The sequence below is a fragment of the Monodon monoceros genome, unplaced genomic scaffold (assembly GCF_005190385.1).
Source record: "Monodon monoceros isolate NGI ecotype Baffin Bay Population unplaced genomic scaffold, NGI_Narwhal_1 Super_Scaffold_9, whole genome shotgun sequence".
NCBI lineage: Eukaryota > Metazoa > Chordata > Mammalia > Artiodactyla > Monodontidae > Monodon > Monodon monoceros.
Genome location: NW_021703786.1, coordinates 22659155 through 22684131, shown reverse-complemented (window position 1 = coordinate 22684131; position 24977 = coordinate 22659155). Strand labels below are relative to the sequence as shown.

Sequence of the window (24977 nt, the reverse complement as noted above, 5' to 3'; positions counted from 1 at the left end):
GAATACCTGGGGGTGGGTGTAGGGGGCTGGGAAGCCTGCGTAGTAAACAGTCCTAATAGAGATCTAGCGTGGCCAGGAGTGACCACCGAGGCGCCAGCATTTTCTTCACAGCCACCATTCCCTCATCCTTCTTCCGCCCCCTAACTGAAGCAATGCGGCAGGAGCGGAGGGGATAGGAGTGATAAATGGCATAGCTTTGGGGTGTAAACCTGGGTTTGAGACCTGTTTCCGTCACGAAATAGCTGTGTGACTCGGGCAAGTCACAACACGGTGCCTCAGTTTTCCCATCAGTAAAATGAGAGTAACTACACTCCTGACTACCCAGGAATGCTGCAAGGATTAAATGCGATAATGAGAGCGAAACTGTCTGCACAGGGCCAGACACAGAGGAACCGCTCCGTGGCGCTAGGGCAAGTCCGCGGGAGGGTCCTGGGGTCTGGGCTCCGGCCCGGAAAGGGCGCCCCCGGGGCCCGCTCCCCACCAGCCGGGTTCCGAGCCCCTGCCCGGCCCACCTTGTTGTTGTACTCCTCCACGAAGCTGCCCAGCGCCAGGCGAAAGCGCTTGTCGGGCCGCACGCTCCAGTTCATGGCGTAGACGGTCCAGGGCGCTTCATACTTGTAGATCTCCTTCCGTTTGCCGTGCAGGGACATGGTGGCGGCGGCGGGGCCGCAGTGCGGACCGGGACGGCAGCGGGCTGCGGAGGTTGGGGGCGCCAATCGGGAAGGGAGCCTGGCCTGGAACCCAGGGGTCCGAAGGGAGGCGGGGCGGGGGCGGGCAAAGACGGCCTAGCCCGGAAGAGGGCCCGCAGCGACAGACAACGAGGGCCGAGCCCAACTCCCAGTTTCAAACCTGTTTCGGCTCGGACGACAGCCACCTTCCGTTTGAGACACCGCCCCGCCCACCCGGAACGGAAGCTACGCGACCCTCGCAGCGGCGCCGACCGTTGGCTGCCTGACACGTCCTTTCGAACGATGCCTTCTCTTCATTGGCTATTGTACCCAGGGCTTCTGAAACCTCCTTGCTATTGGTGTGTTTTGTCATTCCAATTACTTGCCCCGCCCAACTCCGGGGGGGGAGGCGCTTTCACAGCCCCAAAGGTCATTGGCTGACAAAGATGTCAGTCAGAGAGATAAGAGGGCAGTGCGGGTGAATGGGGGCGTGTGTGCATAGAATCTAGCGCGCTGGCTTACAGGCCTTCAAGTTCTAGGTCAAGTCTGAGCGTGAAAGCTCTTGTGTGACCTGCTCTGACTTCCCCACAGCAGCTGCTATTTCCAACGGCTTCTCCACTCTGTCGAGTGAAAAAGAAAAGTCTGCCTTACCGTAGGGCCTGCTGCATTCCGTGGCACAGAGCTCCGCGGCCTGGCTGCCTGGCCTGCGCCAAAGGGGAACCACCGTAATTCCCCGTCGTGCCAACGCCCCCGTTACGCCGGAATGTTGTTCTCCCAGCGCCCCAAGGCGAACACACCGTTGGACACGCCGATGTACTCAGGGCCAGGCCAGCTTCAGTCAGGCTTTCCTGCGCTATCCTGGCCACTGTAGAAATGCTCTGAATTCTAGGGTTGGTCTTCAGGCAGCAGCCCGACCAGTGTGGCTCTCACTTTTTATTAGTTCCCATTCCATCTTTTCCCCACCGAGGGTCCCAAGGCAAATGCTAATCTAGCCCTAAATACTATATCTGTGTCTTGAGTTTGAAATGGAGAAGGGTCCGAACCTAGGTAACATCTCTTTATAATTTAAATGGTTTCCAATAATTTGCTTTCAACAAAACTAAAGGAGGATTGAATTGTTAGATATCATTAAATATAGTTTTTAATGATAAATGTGATTGTTAACACAGCTCAGAAAGAATTCAAAGAATTGAGTGACACTGTTATATATAACAAACCCCTTATAGTACTATCTACTTATGTGAACAAGTTTTCTCTGTGCTTCTGTTTTACTCTAATAAAAAATTAATATTCATCCACACACATGAACTAATTGAGAGGAAAATTCCCTCTTGTAAGCAGTGTATATCCAATACAATTTTAGTTTCTATAAAAATTTAAAGAGATATTTATATTGTTTTGAAAAACCTAGTACTAATAAGTGTAACCCTTAAAGCCTTAGTAAGGTTACAATTACTTTTTAAAAAATTTTTAAATTATTTTTTATATATTTATTTATTTTTGGCTGTGTTTGGTCTTCATTGCTGCGTGTGGGCTTTCTCTATTTGCAGCGAGCGTGTTTTCCAAACAGATATGATGAGGTTATTGATAATAGACTTTCAAGCATGGAAATAAATTACATGTCAGATAAACTGTGGAAGGAATAGAGTGGAATTATGAGCAGAGAAAAAGGAACTATGTTAAAGAAGAGCTTGCTCTCCTGTTTTTAAAATGAATGATATTGGCTTCTGAATCACTGCTATTTGGATTGAAATAGATTGATATGAATGCAACAGTTTATAAAGTGTCAATATTTACAACACACTGGAAATTATGTCCTCTGCAACTATTTATTTTAAAAATTTATTCATTCATTTTTTTGGCTGCGTTGGGTCTCTCTAGTTGTGGCGAGTGGGGGACTACTCTTCGTTGCGGTGTGTGGGCTTCTCATTGCAGTGGCTTCTCTTGTTGCAGAGCACGGACTCTAGGCGCACGGGCTCAGTAGTTGTGGCTTGCAGGCTCTAGAGCGCAGGCTTAGTAATTGTGACGCACGTGCTTAGTTGCTCCGTGGCATGTGGGATCTTCCTAGACCAGGGCTTGAACCCATGTCCCCTGCATTGGCAGGCAGAGTCTTAACCACTGCGCCACCAGGGAAGTCCTGTCCTCTTCAACTATTTAAACTTATCATAAAATACTTCAGATGTCAACTAAAAATGTGTGAGGGGGAAATAGATTTTCAAAATTCTTTTAGGGAGTACTGCAAAAGGACAGGACCACTGACTTTTCTGGACAACAGCCAATTTCAGTGGAGTAGTTGACTGCACATGTTCTCAAACCAGACCATTTGTGTTGAAATTATGTCCTCCTTTTGATATGTTTTTGGGAAATATTCTTTTCTTTTAAATCAAAGTATAGTTTACACATAGAAGTGCACATGTTTTTACAACCTGAAACACATTGATGCAATCAGCACTTAGATCAGGAAATAGAAGAGTACCAGCACCCCAGAAGTTTCCCTCTTGCTTGGATATTCTTACTGTCTCTCTGCTTCTGATCCCTCATCTTTAAAACGGGGATAAAAATACTGACCCCATATAGTTGTTGTAAAGAGTTGATGAACTGATAACTGCAGGGCAGTCAGCACGGTGTCCCCCAACCCAGGGTGAGTGCTATGGAAGCGTTGGCTGTTGTCATGATTCCCTATGGCCACCACGCCAGCGCCTCTCTGCTTCCCTTCACCCCAGCCTGGCTAAAAGCCCCCTGTTCCAGGGACTCCTGAACATGGTAGATCCACCTTCAGGCCCCCAACACACAGCTCCTTGGGAGAGGGACTTGGAGAAGGTCACAGCTGTCAGTTACAGCACAGTCAAGGACCTGATGACCCTACGTAAGTTACACAACCAGCCCAACATGAAGTGTGCAGACTTTATTAGCTCTGAGACACTCCATTGTCCCCTAGGGTCCCAAAGGTCCTCACAGAACCATCGGGGCAGAGTGGCTGGGGGCTGGAGTTCTGTCCCTGATGTGTCCACTACAGAGGACACTTTCATCTCCAGCTGGTTCACAAGCTCTCGGCAGGAGGTCTTGACCAACCTTGGGGGCTGGCTGGGTGGTGGGGGAGAGTTCTGAGCTGGGAGGTGATCGTACTTGGCACAGAGCAAGGCTCTCACACAGTAGATCAGAAAGGTCTCTGTTCTTCACTGAGCCCTCTGTCCCATAAGCTACCTCTACACCTGAGGCTCACCCACCCTCCACCAGGCCTGCTGTCTAAATAGAGACCTGCGGGAGGCTGGGAGAAGTCCTGAGCCTCTTTGCCCAAGCCATCTTGGGTCACCTGGATTGGTAGTTTGTAGCTACTCTAGGTAGATTGTTTTCAGTTTACAGGCTGTCTGCCTCCCCCAAATCCTTAACTGTCGCCTCACCCACCTTCAGTTCCTTCCTGGTGTCTATTATCTTGGGGGTACAGTGGCTCTAGCTCCTCACAAATCCAGGATCTGAGCCATGTCTCTGGAACTCCAGCTATTTGGGGACAGAGCTGAGGTGTTCAGGGAGTGAGGGAAAGTGAGGACCACAGACAAGTCCCTGTACCTCCAGGGGATGCAGAGGCGAGGCCAAGGGTGACAGGAGCCCCTCAGGCTGCTTCTGTTCCGAGGACAGTGTTGTAGTTTTGTCCATTTCTGTGGCTGGGGCCAGCATCCTGGAGGAGGAGTTCCCGAGCTTCGGCCTCCATTCGTCCAGGTCACCATAACTGGGGGCCTGGGAGGGGCAAGAAAGAGGGAGGCATGCAGTACGGGGAGCCTCCCCAGGCCACCCCGACTTCAGCGATGGAAAGTGGCAGGAGTTGTGTCCTGCTGCCCTTGCCCCAGATGTGGCGTCCCTGGTCACAATCTGGGCTCTGTCACCGCCTTTCCAGGCTGCCTGTCATGACTCAGACCATAAAAGAGGACAGCAAAAGTCATAGCTGCTCTCGGACCACAAAGGCCGTGGGCTGGATGCCCATTGAGACCAAGTTAAGGGTGGGGGAAGACATGCAGCTGCCTCCAGGCAAGCCCCTGGGGATCTCCTCAGCTGCTTACCTGTGCAGGGGGCAGATCGCCCTGGGGTAGTCTAGTTCCTGGACTCTGAGTTGCTGAGGTTGAAGGAGACAAGGCCAGGTCATTGGAGGCAGGGGCTCCCAGAATGTAGCCAGTGTGGTCCTGGGGCGGGGGCTGCTGAAGGAGCTGCAGGATGCGGCTGAGGTCTGAGAACATGCGTGATTCCAGCCTGTCAGGCAGAACCCCACAGTCGGAGTCAGGGTCAGGGCTGGGGCTGGCAAAAGCAGTTTAGGTCCTGAGGGCAGCTCTCGATTTTGTAGCCTGCATGCTGTCCCTGCTATTTCCCTGCTGTAATCCACAGCCCCTGCCCAAATTCCCCTTAGCACATCCCTGACTCTGATAATAACAGTGATCAGGCATGGTGCATACATCATTTAGTCCTCATAATGAAGTTTTTTTTGGCAGGGGGGTGGGTAACCAAATTACTTTATTTGACGGAATGGTACTATGGAAAGAACTTAAGTAGATGCTTTGGTGCACCTTAGGAAAGGTGAAGGTAACCCAAACATGCATGCACTGCCTTGGTGACCAGGGAAGTCATCCCCGTGGCTACAAGAAGCCAGCCTAAGGCTTAGCTCTCCTTAACACTGTTTCCCAGAGGGTGCCTGTCAAAGAGATACTCTGGCCTCATAACGAAGCTTGACGTGGGTATTCTGGTTATCCCCACTTCACAAAAGGGAAAACTGAGGCTCAGAGTGGTTAAGTCACTTGTCCACAGTATTGCTGGTAAGTTGCAGAGCCAGAATTTGAACCCAGGACTATAGTGCCCCTAAGCCCTCACTCTGCCACCACAGCCCTGCCATCCACAGGCCACACCCCCTTTCCAAGGGCCTGTGGAATTTGTTTCTGCATGAGGTTATGCCCATCTCCCCAGAAGTCCTCCTTGGCATGCTCCAGGGTTTGCTGGGACAAGCCATCCAAGGAATTGCACTTAGCGACAGGGATGGGGAGGTCTGCAGCTAAATGGGGCTGGCCATTCTCAAACCCTTGGGGCACCCAGCGATGTCCCTGAGGCACCAGGAGGGGGCACCCGTGCCTAGCCTGCCACTGGGCCTGCCCTCTGTGGCTGCCCCCATCCGTGGCCCGCAGGTCACTCACCTGTTCATCTGGGCCTGGAGCTGCTCTAGCCTGGAGCCTAGCTCCCGAGGCCAGCAGTCTGGGTCTCCCTGAGGGTTTGGGGGGCTCTGACTTGGCCTGGGGGGCACTTGCTGCAGCAACTCAGGCCAGCGGCCAGATGCATCTGAGATGCTCAGGGAAGGGGCTGCACCTGCACGGGGCAAGGGAAACTTGAGCTTCGGTTCATCCAGTTCCACAGGCCTGACCTTCTTGAGCAGAGCCCGGGCCCCTCCCCCTACCTGCCATGGGAACACAGGGTGGGAGGAGTGGATCTCCTTACCTGGGTGCCCTGAAGTACGAGGTCCTACCCCCATAGAGGTCTGGCTTCTGGGACCCAGAAGGCTGTAGCCCTGGGAGGGGGCCTGGGGCCCCAGCCTGGCAGGGGTGGGTGGTTGGCTGGGTGGGAACGTCCAGCCCTGGCCTCACTGTCCAGGGAGCTGCCGCCCAGCAGGGCCCTTGGTGCCTTGATGTGGAGCCCCAGGGGCTGGCCAGTATCTACCCCTGAGGGCAGCCCTCACTTAGGCTCTGAGGACACAGTGGGAGGAAGGGTATAAGGGCCTCCGACACTGAGCCTAGGGAGGGAGCCCTTCTCCACTAACTGAGGGGACTGGGGAGGCCTCTCCCAGGGGAGGCAGATTGGGGAGGACCTGAGAAGGGGCAGGAGGCTGGGCAGGGGCTTCGGGCTGGGGAGGGGCAGACACTGGTGGGGGCTGGCTTTGCTCACCTGACTGGTTGTCACTGAGGAAGAAGCCTTGGTGGTCCTGGCTGCCTGGGGCCTGCTGGGGTGATGACTGGAGACCCCCGCCTGCCTTGTGGAGAACGAGAGCATCAAGTAACAGGGACCAAAGCCAGGACAGGGCCTCTTTGCCCTCCCCTCCCCCTCCCCCCGTGGCCCTGTGGCCACTAGGTGAGAAAGTGGTGACAGGTGGCTGGGCTCCCTGACTGTGCTCCCGGCAGCTCCTCTCCTGTGTGTGTGGGTGGGAGATGCACAGGGGCTTGGAGACGTGCACACCCCCCCAGAGTCTTGCGAGAGGCCGCCTTGAGCAGCAAGGTTGGGGTCGTGGGAGACAGGGGGACTGTTCTCCTCCCTTTTTCCCCAACGCCCTGGTGTCCCCGCCTTCAGCGTGGGCCAATGGGGCGATTTCCTCTGAGGAGACGGGGTCTGGAAGTCCCAGTCCGTTCAGGGGGTGCCCTCAGCAGCGCCCCTGGCAGCCCACCTTCCTGGCACCATGAGACTTGAGGGTACCCAGGGGCTGCAGATATCCCAGGCCATGGGGACCGCATCCCTCTTGCCCTGGAGTCCAGCCACTGAGCACTTGGGCCACCTGATGGCTCCTGGCTGCTGGACCTCCCCCAAGGCAGGGTCTTTGCAAGATGTCCCCTAGGTGGGAAGGGGGCAGACCGGGGAAGGGGAGGACAGCAGAGGGCAGAGGGTGGGGAGGGCTGTCCAGAGCATGTAAACCTGCCTCAGCACCACCTCCAGAAGCTGGGTGTGGGGCTGGGCCAGCAGGACCCCTCCTCCTGACACCGGGGGTGGGGGGCTCAGCATCGGGGCCTCAGCTGCTGCTGCCCCTGCCGGGTGTGCCTGCCCCCGCCTTCCCACTAGCTGGTTCCAGACCTGCTCCTCCATACAGACCCTTCCGGGCACTTCCACTCCATACTGGCTGCCCCACGCCTTGGCAACCCTGAGCTCCACAAATATTTGGTCTCCCTGCACACCCTTGAGACTTCCTTGGTTATTTAACGATGCAGCTCTTTCTTTTTCCTGAGTTATTATAATCTCCTCCACTGAGTGATAAACTTGAGAGAAGAGACTGCTCTATTACTGTTTATACCCCTGGGACCTGGCACTGTGAGTTCTTGGATGGCAGACACCGCTGCCCCCGCCCCGCACCCGCCCCTTGCAGCTTGGTAGGATGTGGTGGGAAAAGCCCGGGCTATGGAGATGCACAAACTTGAGTCCCATTTTGGCTGCGCCATTGACTATATGGCTTACTGTATGGCTGTGTGGCTTTGGTCATTTGTCCGCTATGACCCTTAGTTTCCTCATCCGGAAAATGGGGATAATAACACCACTTGCGAGAAGACTAAATGAGATCATGTAAAAGGAGCCCAGCGCTTACCACATAGTTGGTGCTCGATAATTGGTAGCTACCTTCATATTTAGCATTATGTTGGCCATGGTAGGCACAGAAGAAATTATGGCAAAGGATGCAGGAGGTGGTTGAAAGGAAGGCAAGTGGCCAGATGGGTCCCTTTAGGCCAGGCAGGCCAAGCTCTCAGCTAGCTGACTGGCCATTGCCCATTACCAGCTGGCCGAGGGCCACCTCCCACCCAGCCTATCCAGCCCGGACTCACATCCCGCAGGTTGAAGGTGACTTCCAGCTTACTCCAGAAGCTGTCTGCGAAGGCGGGGTACATGTCCAGCACCTCCAGCAGGTCTGCCCGCTGGATCTTGTGCAGGTCACAGTAGGTCAGGGCCCGTACGTCTGCACTGGACTTGCCCGGCCGGGCATGGAGGCAAACGGGCTCCCCAAAGATGTCATTCTTTCCTGCCAGCCAGAGGGGCGGGGTCTTTCTAGGGCCTGGCTCCAAGCTCTCTTCTGAGGAGCCTCCCTGAGGACCTCTTAACCATGACCTCACCCCACTTCAGGGATCCTTCTGGGCTGGGGCCTGGGAGCAAGGTTGGATGTGCTGGCTGAGGGGTGCTGCAGAGACCCCTCCCACCCCAGCATGTGGGGCCCCTTGCTATCTCCAGGCCCCTTGGGACCATCCTCTATTAGACTCCCCCCTCCTGTTTCCCACTTTCTTTGGAACTGCCCCTACCACCTCCATCCAGGGGACAGTGGGCAGTAGGGACCCTAGAGGCTCCCTGCTTAATCTCTTCTTCTCCGGGCTGCCGCGGTGCTGCAGAGTGGACGGGACCCAGGGTCAGGAGTACCCAGCTCCCCAGGGGAGGGCCTGAGGCTTCTCTCTCTTCGTGTTCCCGCTCCCTTTGTGGGGCCAAGTGACCAGCATGGCCCCAGCAGAGGAAGCCTGGGAAAGTCACTTCCTCTCTCTGGACCCCAGTGTCCTCAACTCTAAAATGGGTATAACCATATCTGCCTTGTCTACCCCCATGGGCTGTCCAGAGAAGCAGATGTGATGCTTGAGGAAGTGGCTCGAATAGCAAGACGCACCAGACAGGTGGATGCAAGGCACAGGGAGGGACAGATGTCACAGGGTGGACATGGGCTGGATACAGGGGCACGTGGTGAGGGTATCGGGCCCTCCTGGCGCCAGATACTGTGCTAGCCACAGCATGTAAACATGAAGAAGATGCTGTCCCATGCACAAGGAGCCCCCCAAATCCCAGAGAGACAGATTACAGAATGATCTCTAGAGCCTTAGAACAGGGAAGAGCCAAGAGCGATGGGGCTATGGGGGAGGGAGAAGCTCGTTCCACCAGGAGTGGTTGGGAGCAGGGAAGAGGGGGGCTTACAGAGCAAGTGAAGTGGGGGGGGCTGTGTTGTGAGACTGTAGGAGGACTGGAAAAAGGCAATGGGGTGGAGGAAGCAGCATGTGGTCCGTGTGGCACAGTCAGGGCTGGGGGCAGAAAGCCCAGGGTCAAGGTGCTGGGGCCATGATTACTTGGATGGCCACTCCCCACAGCAAAGTCCAGCCCCCCAGCCTGGCCATACCACACAAGAGGTGCTAATTGCTTGCACAATGATGGACAGAGGCCAAGACATATGCCCCAAGAGAACCAGATAAAAGGTCATTTACAGAGGAAGGGACTGAGACTTGGAGAAGGAAGGGACCCTCCAGGGTCACATATGAAATCCAAGAAGCTGGAAATCCGGGCAACATTATAAAGTGATGGTTTTCCAGTAGATGAAGGATTATGACCTAATGTCCATTTCCACTCAGGACAAAATGAGAGGAGTTCATGTCTCTAAATAAAACTTAAATTGGACTGGCTTCTTAATTATTAATAATAATTATTATCTCTCCCACATGGATGGCACTTCTAAGCTTGGCTGAGACTGAGGGAAGGGCTCATAGAGGAGCCCGTGCTTGAGCTCAGCATTGAAGGATGACTGGGGTCCGCCAGGCAGGGATGCAAGATAGGTGCTCTGAGCAGAGTGGCAGCACGTGCAAAGGCACAGAGGTGTGACAGATGGGCAGGTTTACAGAACTAACTAGTTTGTATGGCTGGAACGTGAACTACTAGGGGGGAGGCTGGCAGGACTTAAGGTGGCCAGAATGGGGAGGGCTGTGCATGCCATGCACAGGGGTTTACATTTGTCCCATGGGTCATGGGACCCATGGAAGGATTTTGAGCAAAAGGGGAGTATGCCAGATGTGAATTTCAGGTCACCGGCAGAAGGTGGAAGATGGAGTATGGCAGTAGACCAGATTCAGGGCCATGGGAAAGGAGCTCCTGACACCTGCCCAGGAAGGACACAATGAGGGGTGGACCCAGGCAGGGACAAGTAGACAGGTATGGGACAGAGAGAGATTAATGAGGGGAACAGACAGGGCTCCGTGGCTGCCTGGATGGTGGTGGTGGGGCAGAGAGGAGGAGGGTGCTTCTTTGGTTGACTCCCAGGTCTCTGGCCCAGGCAACGGAAGGTTCACAGTGATGGGGATGCCGACGGAGCTGCCTTTGAGGGCAGATGATTTCAGACTGAGGTACGCTGTGTGGTCTGCCTATGGAATATAAGGGTGGCCATGCCCAAGAACACATGGGGTAGTCCAGTCTAAGGAGAGACTGGGGTCGGGACACAGTTCTGGGGGTCCTTGTGGCATAGGTGAGGCTGAGATCACAGGAGCAAGGAGCTGGCCCAGGTGAGGATGCAATGGGAGAAGAGAGTGAGCAGCACACTTGGTGAACACCAGCCGAGGGCAGGCCAGAGGGAGAGGACTGGGTGGAGGGGCTGGAGTAGAGCCCGGCCATGGCGAGCAGGGGAGGGTGAGTGACAGCCTGGGCAAGGACTTGGGGTGGGCTGAAGTCAGCGGGAAGGCAAGGAAGATGAGATCTCAGACAGCTGCGGTGACCTGCCCAACGTAAGTGGCAGGGGCTGTGTGTGCCCCAAATCTGTCCCCTGTCCAATGCTCGCATCCTTCCTCTGAAGTGTCCACCCACCAGACGTCTCTGAGCATCAACTTCCCTCTCAGGAAAATGGGGCCTGTGGCAGAGCTTAGTTTTAAGGCTTGAGTGAGCTGGGTGTAAAGCTCCCCCGTGGCACACGCTCTGCACATGGCAGGTCAGCAGAAGGGGCCACCGTCATCATTGGGAATGGCCTGGTCCAGGCAGGGCACCCCACACGCCGGCCTATCCCTCCCCGCCAGACGCACCGAGGATGGCCACCACTACGTCGTCGCGCAGGATCTCGATGGAGCCGCGGGAGATGAAGTAGAGCGTGGAGAGCACGTCGCCGAGGTGCACCAGAGTGTCCCCGGGCGGCGCGTGCGTCGTCTTGAACTTGACGGCGAGCGCGCGCAGGCAGCCCTTGCTGGCACCGTGGAAGGCCGGGCAGTGCTGCAGCAGCGCGCGGTGCAGGTGCAGGCAGATGTCGGCCTGCAGGCACTCGGGGAAGCCCTTCAGCACCTGCGAGAAGGGCGGTCGCGTCCAGCGGAGCACGGCCGGGGTGGGGGTGGGGCTGGGGGAACGGGTGGGGAGGGCTCTGGGGACGCCCTGCGCCCGCGGGACTTTGGCCTCCCTCGGGGAGTTAGCCAGAGCTGGGACTTGGGCTAGGTCGCCCGCCCCGCCCCAGGCAGAGCGGCGGGGGCTCACCGCGTTCATGTCAATGCCGTTGGTGTAGGACCAGGCGTGCTGGAAGTACTCCTCTAGGCGCTGCCGCAGCGGGTTGGGGATCTGGTGGAAGCGGATGAACTCCTTGACCCGCAGCATCTGTGTGTGGTAGCGCGCCGCGCCCGAGTACAGGCGCTGGATGATGGCCGACACGTTGCCGAAGATGCTGGCATACATGAGGGCTGGGGCAGGGAGCGGGGGATATGGGCCGGGGGCGGGGTGAGGGGTGAGCTCCTGAGCATCCCCACCAGGCCACAACACCTCAGGGCCTGCTCCAGGACTCCCTCCCTCTCCCTGGGATCCCCCAGTCAGGGACCCCTCTGTCCAGGGCAAAGTCACAAGTGCCCGGGATGGCGCCAGGGCACATGGGGGACAAAGACCCCTGGGCTTCCTGCCCTCCTCCCTCTGCCCTCCCTCTTGGCAGCTTCCTGGGCCCAGAGGCCAAACTCCTGAGAAGATGAAACTAGGGCAATGAAGTTTTTTTTTTTTTTTTTTGGGGCAATGAATTTTTTAAATTCAGATTTGTTTTCTCTTTCAAGTTGTAAAAATATAATAAAGGGAAAACTCTTGGTCTCTTGTTTTCACCCATTTTCCCCTTGTTTTTGTTTTTCTGGGCTTTAACATCTCTAAATACTTCATGGGCGTGGACCTGTGCTAAGAAGGGCCCTGGACTTAGTTTAATGCTCTGCTGTCACCGTCTTGAAATTCTTAATAATTTTGTTTTAACAGAGGGCTCCACATTTTCATTCTGCACCGGGCCCTGAAAATGATGTAGCTTGTCCTGATCCCTGGTATATAGCGAGGGCTACATGGGTGTTAAATTCTGTGTATAGTTGGTGTACACATATGCAAAAGTTCATTGTGCTGCAAACTTAGGATCTGCCTATCATACACACTCTGTTATAGCTCATTACAAAACTGAAACTGGGTTTCTATGAGTAAGGCCCGGGACACTCACAGCCGATAAGCATGACGCAGATGGAGAAGACCTTTTCAGAGTTGGTGTTGGGTGAGACGTTGCCGAAGCCCACGCTGGTGAGGCTGCTGAAGGTGAAGTACAGGGCCGTGACATACTTGTCCTGCACCGAGGGGCCTGAGGCTGGGTCGCTGCCATTGTAGCGCTTGCCGAGCTGCGCTCCCAGGCTGTCCAGCCAGCCGATCTTGGGTTCCAGGTAGGGCCGCTCCACGTTGCCGATGGCGTACCAGATGCAGGCCAGCCAGTGTGCGATGAGTGCAAAGGTGCACATGAGCAGGAAGAGCACTGCTGCCCCGTACTCAGAGTAGCGGTCCAGCTTGCGAGCCACACGCACCAGCCGCAGCAGCCGAGCCGTCTTCAGCAGCCCAATCAGGGTTGTGGTCTGGAGAGGTAGGGAGGGGGCGGGGACACGGAGTTGGGGGTCAGCCCTTGAAAGGCTGTGCTTAAGACCACGTTTATTCACATGCGAATGTGGTCACATAGTCATTCAACAAACACTTATGGAGAGCCTGCTTTGGGCCAGGCTCTTGGCAGTGGGGCACAGTGCAGGGCCTTAGGAGCTCTCAGTGTAGAGTTCAAAATAGCCATATGTTTGCTCGCACAAAAGTCTACGGGGAGCACAGAGGAAGGGGAGGTCAAGTCTGCAGCGGCAGGGCAGGGAAGGCTTCCTAGAGGAGGTGACACAGGAGCTGAGTCTTGAGAGAGGAGGCTGGGTCTCCAGGCAGACAGGAGGGAGAGGTAAGGGGCACTCCAGGCGCAGGGAGCAGCATGAGCAAAGGCATGGAGGTGTGAGAGGGCACAGTCCACGTGGAAAACCAAGGGTGATGCTGCAGCTGGGAGCACAGAGTAGAATTTGGTGGAGGAGTGAGGAGTGAGCCTGGAAGGTGGGCAGGGGCTGCCGCTGTGGCCGCAGGGCCCACAAAGAGCTCGGCTTTTATTCCAATCCACTGGGGAGCCACTGAAAGTTCTGAAGACTGGGTCAGATAAGGGACAGGGTCAGACAAGTGATCTGAAACTTGCTCTGGCCTCTGCGTGCAGGGGCTGAGGCTGGCAGGTGTGGGGCTGGGGCAGAGGTGGGCAAGAAGGCCACTTAGTGTGCAGGCAGGGGCAGCGTGGGTGGAGAGTGGGAGGGCGGACTTGGGGATAGATTTGCTGGGAGTGGGTGGTCATGGGAGCAGGTAGTCACAATGACACCCCGTGCTGGACGGGCTGGGTGACTGGGTGACTGCAAGAGGCAGAGCCGATTTCAGTGGAAAGCTGATCCCGAGAAGGTGGGTCAAAAGGACATAGTGGGACTGGAAGCTACGAGAAGAGCATGAAAATGCCCTCACATCAGCTATGAGAAGCAGGGTGGGCATAGTGGAGGGGCTGGGGCTTAGGAGGGGGTCAGGCTGCATGGAGGGACAGCCTGTGGATTCCTTTTCTAACGCCAGGGTAAGAGTGGTTTAGAAGTCAGCACGAGGGGCTGGGGCACAGGAGTGCCCGTCCCAGAAGGGGCAGGATTCTGGAGCACAGGGAGGGCACCCAGGCCTGGGGTGCTCAGCTGCTCCTTCTCCAGGGCTGGGAGATGACAGATGTCTGAGGCCCCCCCTTTCCACCACCACTTGCTTTGGCAAAGGTGCCCAATGCCAGGTACTCTCTGCACCCAGGGCTGGGGCACAGGGGATGGCCACAGCGGCCGGCCTGAACAGGGTTTGCTCACCTCATCAGAGCCAGTACGGAAGATGAGCAGGTCGAAGGGGATGGCGGCCACCATGTCAATGAGGAACCAGCCCTTGAAGTAGTGGACGGCAATGCGGCGGGGGTGGCTGACCACCTCGTCGTTGGCGTTGACGTAGGTGGTGCGGAAGTTGATGACGATGTCCACGACGAACATGATGTCCACGATGAGGTCCACCGTGGTGAGTGGGCTGCAGGTGTAGACACAGTCCGCGCGCTGAGGCTCGTCCTGGTCGCCGAGCAGGAAGGCGGCCGAGTAGGGCGTGAAGATGGCCGTGTAGATGACCAGCAGCAGGATAAGCCAGTCCCACACGGCCTTGAAGGGGCTGTAGTGCAGGAGGGTCCCGCGGTGGATGCGCGGTGCCTGCAGCTGGTACTCCGGCAGCACGTCTGCACCCAGGGACAGCACCTGGGGGTGGGGACCGTGGGGAAGTCAGCAGGGTGGCCGCCGCTGGTGAGACGGGTCTGGGAGGGGTGCAGATGCAGGGCTGAGGCCTAGGAAGGGAGATGTGGGAGAGGGTGGGCGATCGGGGCTGTGCCGGGGAGAGGGGACGACACAAAGATGGGGTGTGCACGTATAACAGGGCAAGTTCTTAAGGGGACAGGTGTGCAGGAAGTGCAGAGAGGAGGGGGGTTCCAGATGAGGGGTGCAGCTCTGTCCCACAGTGACCCCAGGTTTGAAGCTCACAAACTCCCTCCCAAACAGGCCAGCCTGGAACTGGTGGAGACACGGCTGGGGGAGGGGAGAGGGGAGGGCCAGGCTCAGGAAGATTGAGAGGGTGGTGGGGCAGGGGGCGGGGCATCAGTCCTCTCTGGTGGGTTTGGGAAGTTTCCAGTGGTCAGGTTCCTGATGGGAACAAGTCACCCCCACAGTACCCTCTGCATTCCTGAGGGCCCTGTGGAGCCTGGACCAGTGAGAGCCCTCCCTGGGGCCAACCCTCAGAGCCTCCGTGGAAAGAACCAAATGTGGGGGTGAGTAGCTAATCTGAGCCCTCGACAGGTGCTGTGTGCCGGAAGCCTTGACTACTTCACACGTCCGAGGGGGTTTTGATCATTACATTCAGCTGAACGCCCTTCTGCTCTGCCCCTCTGACCCCCGCCTCCGAGCCTATGGCCAACACAGGATCACCAGGGCCCAGTCCAACATACCCAGGCTCTGCCCAGCTGCCCAACACAACAAACAGCTGGGGCAGCAGGAAGGCATGCGTTTTGAAGCCAGACCTCCCAGGTTGATCCCAGGTCGGACATTGCTGTGTGTCTGTCTTGGGGTAAGTTTTTTAACCTCTGTGAGCCTCTGTTCCCTCACTGGCAGAAGGGGATGACAAAGGACAACAAACTCCACGGGGCTGTTGTGAGTAAATGAGCTGGTACGTCTCAATGGCACATGCCGCTCTACATGATAATTCCTCCTCCCCACTCAACCCATGTCAGACACTGCCCCGACAAGGATGGGGCCTGAGGGGTGTCTCACGGACCACGCCCCACCCCCTGCCCAGCACTACCAGATAGGGCCCTGCCGGTGGTCCTGGTTTAAGAAAATCTACCATGTAAGGTTCTGACCTTGCAAACCAGGTCCATTAGCAGATGGGATCACAGTAAGGAAGATCCACCCAAGGGCTGGTTCCAACCAGACGGTCCCCCATCTGCCATCCAAGGCCCTGGGAGGGGCCACAGTGTCCCCACCCTGTGGTGACCTCCAGCTCAGCCTTGGCCCGGCTCCTGTTTTGCCTCCCCAGGATGTTTCCTCTAACCCTGCACAGACTCAAACCATCTTTTCCAATGTTCTCCCTGCTCCTTGTAAACACCCTGACCACACAGCTGTCCCCCACTGACTTAGAGCTGCAGATCCCTTGTGCCGCACATCCGTCTCATATGCCCCGCACTTAGTCCACACAGGGGCTCAACTAAAAGGGGCCAAACGAGCACTGAAAGCCTGGCTGTCATGGCCACCTCCGCCCCTGGCTGCTCAAGACCAGCCAGGATAAAACAGCAGAGCACGGGGAGTGGGAAGGAGACAGTCAGACTTTGGGGGGTTGGGTCCGACGAAGTGTACATCCTCAGGGCTTCCAGACAGGGGTGCCATCTCCCCCACCACAGACCTCCATAGTCTCCCATCGCCTCTGAGGCCAGCACGAGGCCCTGCCCAGTGGGCCCTCAGGACGTAGGAACTCAGGTGTGGGATCACAGCCCTCTAGGCCCTTTGAGTTCGGGTTGAGGCTGGTGTGACTTCTGTGCTCTGGGCCTTGGCAGCCTGAGCTCTGTCAGGCTCCCCCCGACCTTAGGGCCCACAGGCAGTTGGTTAGTAAAGCCAAGAGGGGCTGGGGCAGGGGGAAGGCGGCAGGACAGGTTGGGTGCGGGCAGGGACCACGAGCCCCAGCCAGCTCTGTCGGGCTTCACGGGCAACTCTCCAGTCCAACAGCCCCCATGGCCCCTACCACCAACCTGAGGGCCCCGGGGTGTGCAGCTAGGTGGGCTTCCCAGGTCATTGGGCCACATTGCCTGACCTCCAAGCGCCCAGCCCTCAACCTGAGGTCCTTTCCCAGGGTTCCTGTGCTTGGTGAGGGGCTGGGTCACAAGGAGTTTCTACTCCATCCGCTCCGGCACAGACAGTGCTTCAGGTGAAAAGGGGTAGGGAGGCAAAAGAGCTGCTCCCATCCGCTTATGAAGCAAAGTCCCAGGGGAAGCTGGAGTAGGCGCCTACCTCACCCTGCAGCCCCTTGCCCATCTCTGGCCTAGGCAGCCCTCAGTGCTTCGTGGGGCCAGCACACTCAATGTCACATGAGTCCTCAGAGACGGTGCGGCCCAGCTCATTCCTCCGGATGGGAGCCCCGGGGCCCAGTAAGGGCATAAGGCCTCTTGCCCAAGGTCACAGAGTGGGCTGGTGGCAGGGAACCTGAACCTTGGGCACGGCCCTCTGCATTTCCCCCTGGATGGTCAGCTGGGGACTGGGGCATCAGGCCCCAGGAGGAGGGACACAGGGGTCAGCTGGAACAGAGGACCCAGGGGGGTTCGCCTTGGCCTGGCCAAGGTGGGGTGGTGGGGAGGGAGGCATTTCGGGCCTGATCCCCAGGGACTTGAAGGTGCCAGGGCCACCTCCCCTCTGCCTGGATTGCAGAAGGATCCTGCCATGGGGGCTGGCCGTTGCCTCAAAGACAAGGGGCAGAAGCAGGGCTGGGGCTTCCCCATCCACTTCTCAGTATGGCCCTGACACCTCTTCTCTCTGCTTCTCCTTTTCCGGGACTGGCAGAGCCTTGGGTGGGCCTCCATGGTGACCTGCGGGTTCCCCGCTCCCAGCTCCTCCAGGCCTAGGATGTGGCACTAGTCACAGGCTCTGCTGACCCCATCCTCCCCTGGTTCTGGGAGCTGAGCATCAGGGTGGTGGCCTTGGGGTAGGTCTTTAGGTCTAAAGAATCAGACCCCAGCAGGACAAGAGGCCTGGAGCTCAGACCAGACAGTAGGGGGCTGGGCAGGCCGGCTCCCTCTGCTAGCCCAGCCCCGGAGGAGTCCAGTCCATGGCCTGAGGAGGGACCCTCGAGGCCCAGCAGAGCCCCGTCCACCCTGCCCTGCAGGCCGCACCTGGGTGACCTTCTCGGTGACGTTCTGGGTCCGCTCTACCACCTTGTGGGGTGCGATGATCTCAATCTCCGTGGTGGAGCCCGAGCGGTGCTTCTCCAGGTTGAATTCCACGAAGTTGAGTGTGAACTGCGGGATCTGGCTGATGGTCCTGTACTTGACCCTGCCCGGGCCAGGTCCCTGTGCACCCGGCCTGCCATGAGAGCCCTCTGAAACCAGGGCTGGGGTCAGAGCAGCCAGGGCTGGGGGACCCACTGCTCCACCTGGTGCTCCCCGCCCCTCCCCTGCCACCTGCTCCCCGCCTCACCGGAGCCCAGGAAGCTCTGGGACAGCAGGCGCTGGGACAGGCTGCGGCTCCCTCGCTTGGCCAGGAGCTGGGCCAGGTCCTCAAAGTTGAGGATGAACATAATGACGGCCCCATCCTCATTCTTCACGGGCACCACATCCACGAGGCAGCGGAAGCTGGAGGCTGCAAACACCGTGGGGAGGGGGTGTCACTGGAGGGGTCCTCTCCTGCAGGAACCTGGCCTGGGGAAGCTAGGGAGTGATCTGGGTTAAGGTCAAGTTAAGAGCAGCCGTGGGAGGTGAGGAGGCCTGCAGAGTGACCAGAGCTATTGGGCAGAGGGTTGGTGACACTGCCCAGCAGGTGCCCCACCCACAGGGCAGAGGCGGAGAGAGCAGCTAAGCTTCTCATTAGAAAATAATGTAGCATCGGGCCCAAGTCCACACTCAGCCCTCAGCTCAGGGCTTAACCTTGAGGTTTGCTTCTGCTGTAATTAAAGCCGAGCAGATGGGGGTGGATTAAGTGGGGAGGTGAGGCCAGGTATTCTACCCCCATGTAGCTCTGGCTGGCCCTGGGTTCAGCTCCCATATTCCCGTCTCACAAAGATGTCCTGCTCCCCTGATGCTGGAAGGAACTCACTGTTGAGAACCTACTAAGTGCTGGGCACTGAGCCAGTTGGCACATGAGGCCTCAAGCTCCGTGGTGGCACCCAGTGGATCCCTGGAGGGCACACACGGACCCCTGTTCCGCTAAGCCTGGGGTTCTGAGAAACTGACTTGCTGGGGCTGGCTGGGGCCCTGGAGCGGGGAGCCCTGGGCTCTCAGTACGTAACAGTTTGGAGGGGGCGGGGACTTGTCTGGGGCAAGGACACTGGAATGAAGGCCAGGCTACTGCTCCAGGCCTGGAAGGGGCCCATGGTCTCAAGGCAGAGGTGCTGGTGCTGGGACTGGGGGTGGAGGCGGGGCAGGCAGGGCAGTGGCCTGGGGTCTGGAGAGGGAGAGGGAGCTAGATGGCAGGGTGAGGGCAGGATGGGCCCTCCAGCCACTCTCCCCGCTCTCTCAGGAAGCCCAGACCCAGCCATTGACCCCACTCTTCCTCTTTCTCTGCTCCAGGGTCTCACTCCCCCTCCCATAGGTGAGTGGAACAAAACAAGCTAAAACTTCCCTGTACCCCAGAGTCCAGTCTGTGGGCTGGCTGGATGCCCCATGAGCCCCCCTCCATGGTACCCAGTCATCCCATGTCCCTCAGTTCAAAGTGTTGGTGGGTGTCAGGCCCAAGGGTCAGGATGGATGCTAAGGGCAGGGGCCTCGGGTAAAATGACTACCAGAAGGCAGGTTTGTGTCTGTCTCATTTGCCAGCTGCCAGGACCTGTTCCAGGTGTTGTTAACCGAGTGAATGGAAGAATGTGTGTAAATGTGAGTGGGTGGGAGGCTAGCTCACAGGATTATTACTACTTTGGGTTTCACTAGAATCACGCTTCCCCCAGCTGCCCCTCTGGTGTGCTTCCTCTCACCATTACTGCTGGGGTGCAGCCAAGCTTCCCCCATCCTCCCTCCCACTTTCCTCCCTGGGAGCAGGAATCTCCAGGATCAGATTCCCGGACTCCCAGGCACCAGGCATCAGGCAGCCATCTGCCAGCTGCTGCACTGGGCCCCATGGGAGACATCCACCCCGAGGAGAGGCTACCCACTCGCCTCTGTGACCCACTCCTGGGCTCGCAGTGCTGTAGGCCTGCCTCCCAGGCCAGAGCCTGGTGCTCTTGTCAGCCCGGGGCACGGTGAGGCTTGGGTACTGGGACCCACCCAGGAAGCCTCCTTGGCCAGTGACCTGAGACACCGCCCCCAAGGCCAGACTATCTCCTCACTCTCTCTGGCACCGCAGAAATCTGGCCTGGGAGCAGGCGGAGAGAGGGCAGACCTGGGCAGAGGGCAGGGCCTCCAGGTTCTATGCTGCTAGGGGTTGCCAAGGCCCAGTCTGTACCCACTGATGCTATCTTTGGAAAACTGAGGCTGGGAATGGACCAAAGACCAGCCCATCAGAGCAGTGAGGGCTGGAAGGGGGCCGTGCGTGACACCCTATGCCTGACCTTCATGCTTGCTGCCTGTGGGGTGGTGGAGACAGGAGGCTATGAGGATTTGGACGAGTTCAGAGCATTCTTTTCCTGATCCCTAAGCTGTCCTTGCTCATGAGCACCTGTGTCCGGGTGACCGGAAGTGGGTGAGTGTGGTCACCCTAGGTTGTGCCCAGGAGTGGCAGTGTTTCTGTGCCCTTGCCCGCTCCCTGGACGGGGGGCCACAGGCTGTGCTCATTCTCCCTTCCAGGGACTCCTCCCGGTCACCTCTCTGACCAAGGGCAGCAGGCGCATCTGCCCCCTGGGACACCTCACTGCTCTCCGCTCTTCTCTGTGTCTTGGATGTGTCCCTTCCTTCAATTTCTTATAGTCCCCGCCCCTCCCCTGTGAGCCTCCCTGTTGTCTATTGCCCCCATCTCTTTACACACCCCCATCCAGCATGTGGTGAGCCCTCAGGGAGGAGCTGGTGCCACAAAAGCTGCCACTAAGAGGGCGGCTCCATACCGCCTCCCGACTTGGTCTTTCTGACATTCATGGGTGGGTGTAAAGAAAACACTGGGACCTCAGACCTCAGCCCTTGCCCTATCCTCCTGATCTGGAGCTGAGGACTAGAGAATCCCCAGGCTTGAGGATTAAGGGACTCTCTGGTTTGGGGTCATCAGAGAAGAGGATCTGGCCAAGGCAGGCAGGGATGGGCCCCTCTGACAGGCCCCCAGTAGGGGCGCGGGCCGGGGGGGAGATCTGAGTGCCCTCCATCCCTCCCTACAGACTTTCGTTCGTTCTAGTCTTATGGCCATCCCCATGCCTTCCGGCTGTTAGGTTCTTACTTGTCCCAGTGAAGGCAGATGGCGGCAGAGCCAGTTTCTCAGGGGTCTCTGAGCCCTGTCTCATGGGGTAATTTTTGTCAAATGCCCTGGCCTCTTTGAGCCCAACTTTACACAGCTGCACAATGTGGAGATATGTGGACATAGACCTTCTACTTTGACTTGGAGAACTGTCAGTGGATTACCCCTTTAGAGGAAAAGAGGACTATAAATTAGCTAGAATTCTGTCCAGGACCCCTTCCCTTCTCACCTCCCTGGAGTCAGAGCGGGGAAAGAGGGTGGAGAAGAGGTATCGTGAGGAGGGAAGAAATCATCATTAGGATGCCCTCCAGCAGGACTGTAAGATGTATGTGACAATGATAAAAAACAATCGTGCAGTCAGAGTGGACCATAAGGTGAACATAAGTTATCTGAGCATTACATCCTTCCCTTAGGGGAATGCAGGCCAGGAGGTTCCCCTTTCTGGGTTTCAGGCCAATTTGGGGCAGGTCCAGGTGCTCAAAGTCTTGGACTATAGGACAGGGAAGGGCTTAGGATGGGGGTGGGAGTAGACTGGGATTTATGGGGCACCAGGTATGTGGGTAATTTTTCATTTTCACCCAGGGACAACCTCCAAGACTAGGTCTCTAGGGCCCCTCCTGATTGCTAGAGGACCCCAGCAGGGTTCTGAAGACCGGAGTCCTAATCTGAGGGTCAAGGCTTGGCCTTGACCTCTACCCCCTGCCCAGGCACATGCAGGGTGCTGAGGAGACCCTAAGAGCTCTGATTTGACATCACTAGGAGTCTGTGGTCAGTCCTCACCCCTCTGGGGCCCAGGTAGAGCTCTGGGGTCAAGGGGAGGGACAGAGAAGGACTTGTTGTCCGCTATCATTTCCTGCTGTCCCACCCTGTTCCCCTGGGACCCTTCTCACTCCTTTGACTGTCACCTCCTCTCTGCAGTGATGTGAGGAGGTGAAGTCACAGCTTTTAAAAGTATTCTGACTTCATTAACCCTGTGAGCGCTGCCAAGCTAAGCCAGGTTCTTCCTAGTCCCCTAATCACTACCCCATTCACATGGGTGGCAGCAGCAGGGGACAGCCAGAGGTACAGCCAGGACCTGCCCAGGAAGCACCCGGAAGCCCTTAAACACACACACACATGCTCAGGTTCACACTTACACTCATGCTCCACACACACACACACACACACACACACACACGAGGCCCCTGCTACCCGGCTGTCAGCGCCCCTCAGCCCCAGTGCCTGCCCTTTACCTGCACTCCAGTGATCCTCATTCCTTCTTCCCCAGGGAGGGCCCTCTTCTGAGGCTTCCTTCCCCCAGAGTCCTGCCTCCAAACACAGAGGCTGTTGGGTTCCTTTCTCCCCTCTTGGGATTATTCAGACCAGATATCTCTGAGGGAAGAATCCAGAGATTTGGGGTCCAGTCCCAGTTTGGACCCAAGCAGTAGAATCTTGGCCAAGTCCCTTCTTTTTCTTGGGCCTTGGTTTCTTCATCCATGAAAGGAAGGGATTTATCTAAGCCAGTGGCTCCTAAACTTGGCAAAACACCCAAACTGCCAGGGAGATTTTTACAAATACACCTGCTTTGTCCTCCCTCCACACCTCTGAGTCAGCCTCTCTCTAGGGAAGGTGTGTTTTGGAAAACAAGCTCCAGGTAATTCTGATTCAGAACCAGGCTGGTGGGGCCATTGATCCAGGTGATTTCAAAGGGACTTTCAGGATCCTAATTCCCACTCCTCTCTTCCCTCCCCTCACGGATCCAGTGAAGCACTGGGGGGAGGGTCTTAAAGGGCTCCATGATTTTTCATCCTCAGCCCCTGACCTATGCTTTTGTTCTGTTTGCAGTAAGCTTGGGCTGGCAATAACACCCCAAACAGGATGAGCCTCCAGGTCATGGCAAACTCCAGACCCTATCTCCCCAGGGAGCTAGGGCTTGGTGAGCCAGACCCAGCACTCTTTTCAAGCCAGCTGCCCCATGCCTTGCCTGGCCACAGAGGCCTTGAGGGGGTGACTCCTCCCCTAATCCCCAGAGCAGATGGAGATGAGTAAAGGTTAATTTCCATCCCAGCTGCCTGACAGCTGGGGCTGACAGTGACAGAGTGGACAGCCAGGAGACCAGGGACATGGGAGAGGGATGGTGGTGTGGGAGGCCCTGCATGGGGCCAGGACCAGTTGGTGGCTCAGTCTGGTCCCTGGCCTCTGAAAGGGACCTCAGAAGGCATTTCATCCAGTGTCCATCACTTCACCCTACAGATGAGGAAACAGAGGCCCAGAGAGGAGACAAGATTTATCCAGACCCTTTGGTCCTCTGGGTCAGTGCCCTTCCCATGGTCACTCTGCCTGGACAAGAGAGGGGCCAAGCCTGCCTTGCAGAACCTGTGGCCTGAGGGCACCTCACCATCCTTGCGGTAGTAGAGGATGTCCACCTTGCACTCCTCGGCCCCCAGCAGGGCCTGCGCCAGGCGGGACATGGCACTGCGTGGGGTGTTGGGGCCTGTGAGGAAGTCGCAGGTGCACGGTCTCTGCATCACTTCCACTCGGGAGTAGCCGAAGAGTTCACAGAAGCCATCGTTGCAGTAAATGATGGCGCAGTTCTCCATCTGAGCATTGGCAATCAGGAACTTACGACCTGGGGTGGGAGGTGGGAAGCCCATGGCAACCAGGATCAAGCAGCAGAGAGGGAAAGATCATAGGGACTCTTGGGAGCAGTCAGGGGGGATCTGGATGGGGGAGCAGAGCGGTGATCAGACTGGGGGAGGGGGGAGGTCAGGTCTGGGGAGGGTGGGAAGACCAAGGAGGCCAGAGCCATGGGGGAAGGTCAGGGGACTCCTGGGAGTAATGAGGGGGTGGTCAGGAGGGGGAAGTAGGAGAGTGATTAGAGGAGTGAGGGAAGGGGAGTCAGGGCTGGGGATTGTGGGAAGACCAGGGCAGGAATGAATGGGGTCATGAAGAGGGAGGGAGGCCCAAGGCTTCCTGGAGGCAGGGAAAGGGGTGTGACCAGACCGGGGCCAGGCCTGGGTGAGCTCCTGGAAAGACCAGAGTGGCTAGGGTTAAGAGGTGAAAAGGAGGGTGAAAAGGAAACCTCTGAAGGAATTTGGGGGGGTGGGGGTGGGGGGCGGTTCAAGAGGGAATTGGTACAGTGATAGAAGGGGAGGTCAGGGCTTGGAAGGGGAAAAAAACTGTTCAGGGGTGGAGGGGAGCACTGCGCTCTGCCCACCGTGCTGTAGAAGAGAGGGCAGCATTGGAGGTAAGCAGGGGCTCCCTGGGGGAGAAAGTGTTTCGGGGACATTAAAGAGAAGGGTTTTGCGTTCAGCCTCAGGTACCCCCCACCCTGCTCTATCTGAAGTTAGTAAAGGGTTCCGGCCACTCCGGCCACCGAACCAGGGCTCCAGATCATGCCCCCACCCGACGCACACACTCACTCTGGCCCTCGAACTTGCGGATGATGGTGTCCAGGTAAGTGTTTTGGGGCGCGACGTGGCCCCTGCGGACCGGCATCTTTCGGCTGCGGCCTCTGCCTGGAGCCACCAGCGCCCCGGCTCCCTGCGCCTCCGTCTGCCCTCTGGCTCCGCAGCGTCCGGCTCCGGGCGGGCGCCGCCCCCGGGGAGGGCCGCGGGGCTTCGTGCCCCGCCCACCCGCCTGCGTCTACCCTCTGCTGCTCTCCCCGGCCCTCCCCGGCCGGCCGCTCGCCGCGCCTCCTCCCCTCCGCTGCCGCCCGGGAGCTGTCCGCGCCGCGGTGCTGAAAGAAGCCGCGCGGCGGCGGCTGGGCGGGGGCAACTTCTCCGGGACTCAACGGGGCAGGGGCGGGGCCCTGACTCCTAGGGGGCGGAGCTGGGCAGGAGTCCCGCTTCAGGACTTCTTGGAGGAGCTTCTGCTC

At 57.5% G+C, this 24977-nt stretch overlaps 2 protein-coding genes across 8 annotated transcripts in view; both read right to left on the bottom strand.

The window, feature by feature from the left end:
- DCAF7 (DDB1 and CUL4 associated factor 7) overlaps nt 1–909 on the bottom strand; it is a 33652-nt gene extending 32743 nt beyond the window's left edge. For all 5 annotated transcript variants that reach the window (XR_003791941.1, XR_003791943.1, XR_003791942.1 and 2 more), the window contains exon 1: nt 513–909. Coding sequence is in view for 1 of the 5 variants with exons in the window: in XM_029211768.1 (XP_029067601.1) it covers nt 513–650 (138 nt within the window). In the remaining 4 variants the exon portion in view is untranslated. The remainder of the gene's footprint in view (nt 1–512) is intronic.
- Nucleotides 910–4166: 3257 nt separating this feature from the next.
- On the bottom strand, nt 4167–24598 carry KCNH6 (potassium voltage-gated channel subfamily H member 6). 3 transcript variants are annotated; one of them, XM_029212344.1, is made up of 14 exons: nt 24523–24598; nt 23499–23729; nt 18230–18391; nt 17926–18131; nt 14333–14758; nt 12613–13012; nt 11637–11836; nt 11198–11450; nt 8216–8409; nt 6569–6666; nt 6138–6232; nt 5840–6008; nt 4724–4910; nt 4167–4403 (listed from the first exon to the last, which is right to left on the bottom strand). In XM_029212344.1, exons 1-14 carry the CDS (start codon nt 24596–24598, stop codon nt 4167–4169), a joined length of 2934 nt encoding a protein of 977 aa, XP_029068177.1. The 3 variants fall into 3 exon arrangements, with proteins under 3 accessions (XP_029068177.1, XP_029068179.1, XP_029068178.1); XM_029212346.1 differs by lacking the exon at nt 6138–6232 and having other exon boundaries at nt 6582–6666; nt 12613–12698; nt 12858–13012; XM_029212345.1 differs by lacking the exon at nt 6138–6232 and having other exon boundaries at nt 6582–6666.
- Nucleotides 24599–24977: the final 379 nt, after the last annotated feature.

Coding starts and splice junctions, on each gene's coding strand:
- KCNH6 (XM_029212344.1), bottom strand. CDS start 24,598: ATGCCGGTCCGCAGGGGCCACGTCGCGCCCCAAAACACTTACCTGGAC. Junction 18,132..18,229: donor CCAGAGCTTCCTGGGCTCCG/GTGAGGCGGGGA, acceptor CCCTGGTTTCAG/AGGGCTCTCATGGCAGGCCG. Junction 6,233..6,568: donor CAGTCAGGTGAGCAAAGCCA/GCCCCCACCAGT, acceptor CACCCCTGCCAG/GCTGGGGCCCCAGGCCCCCT.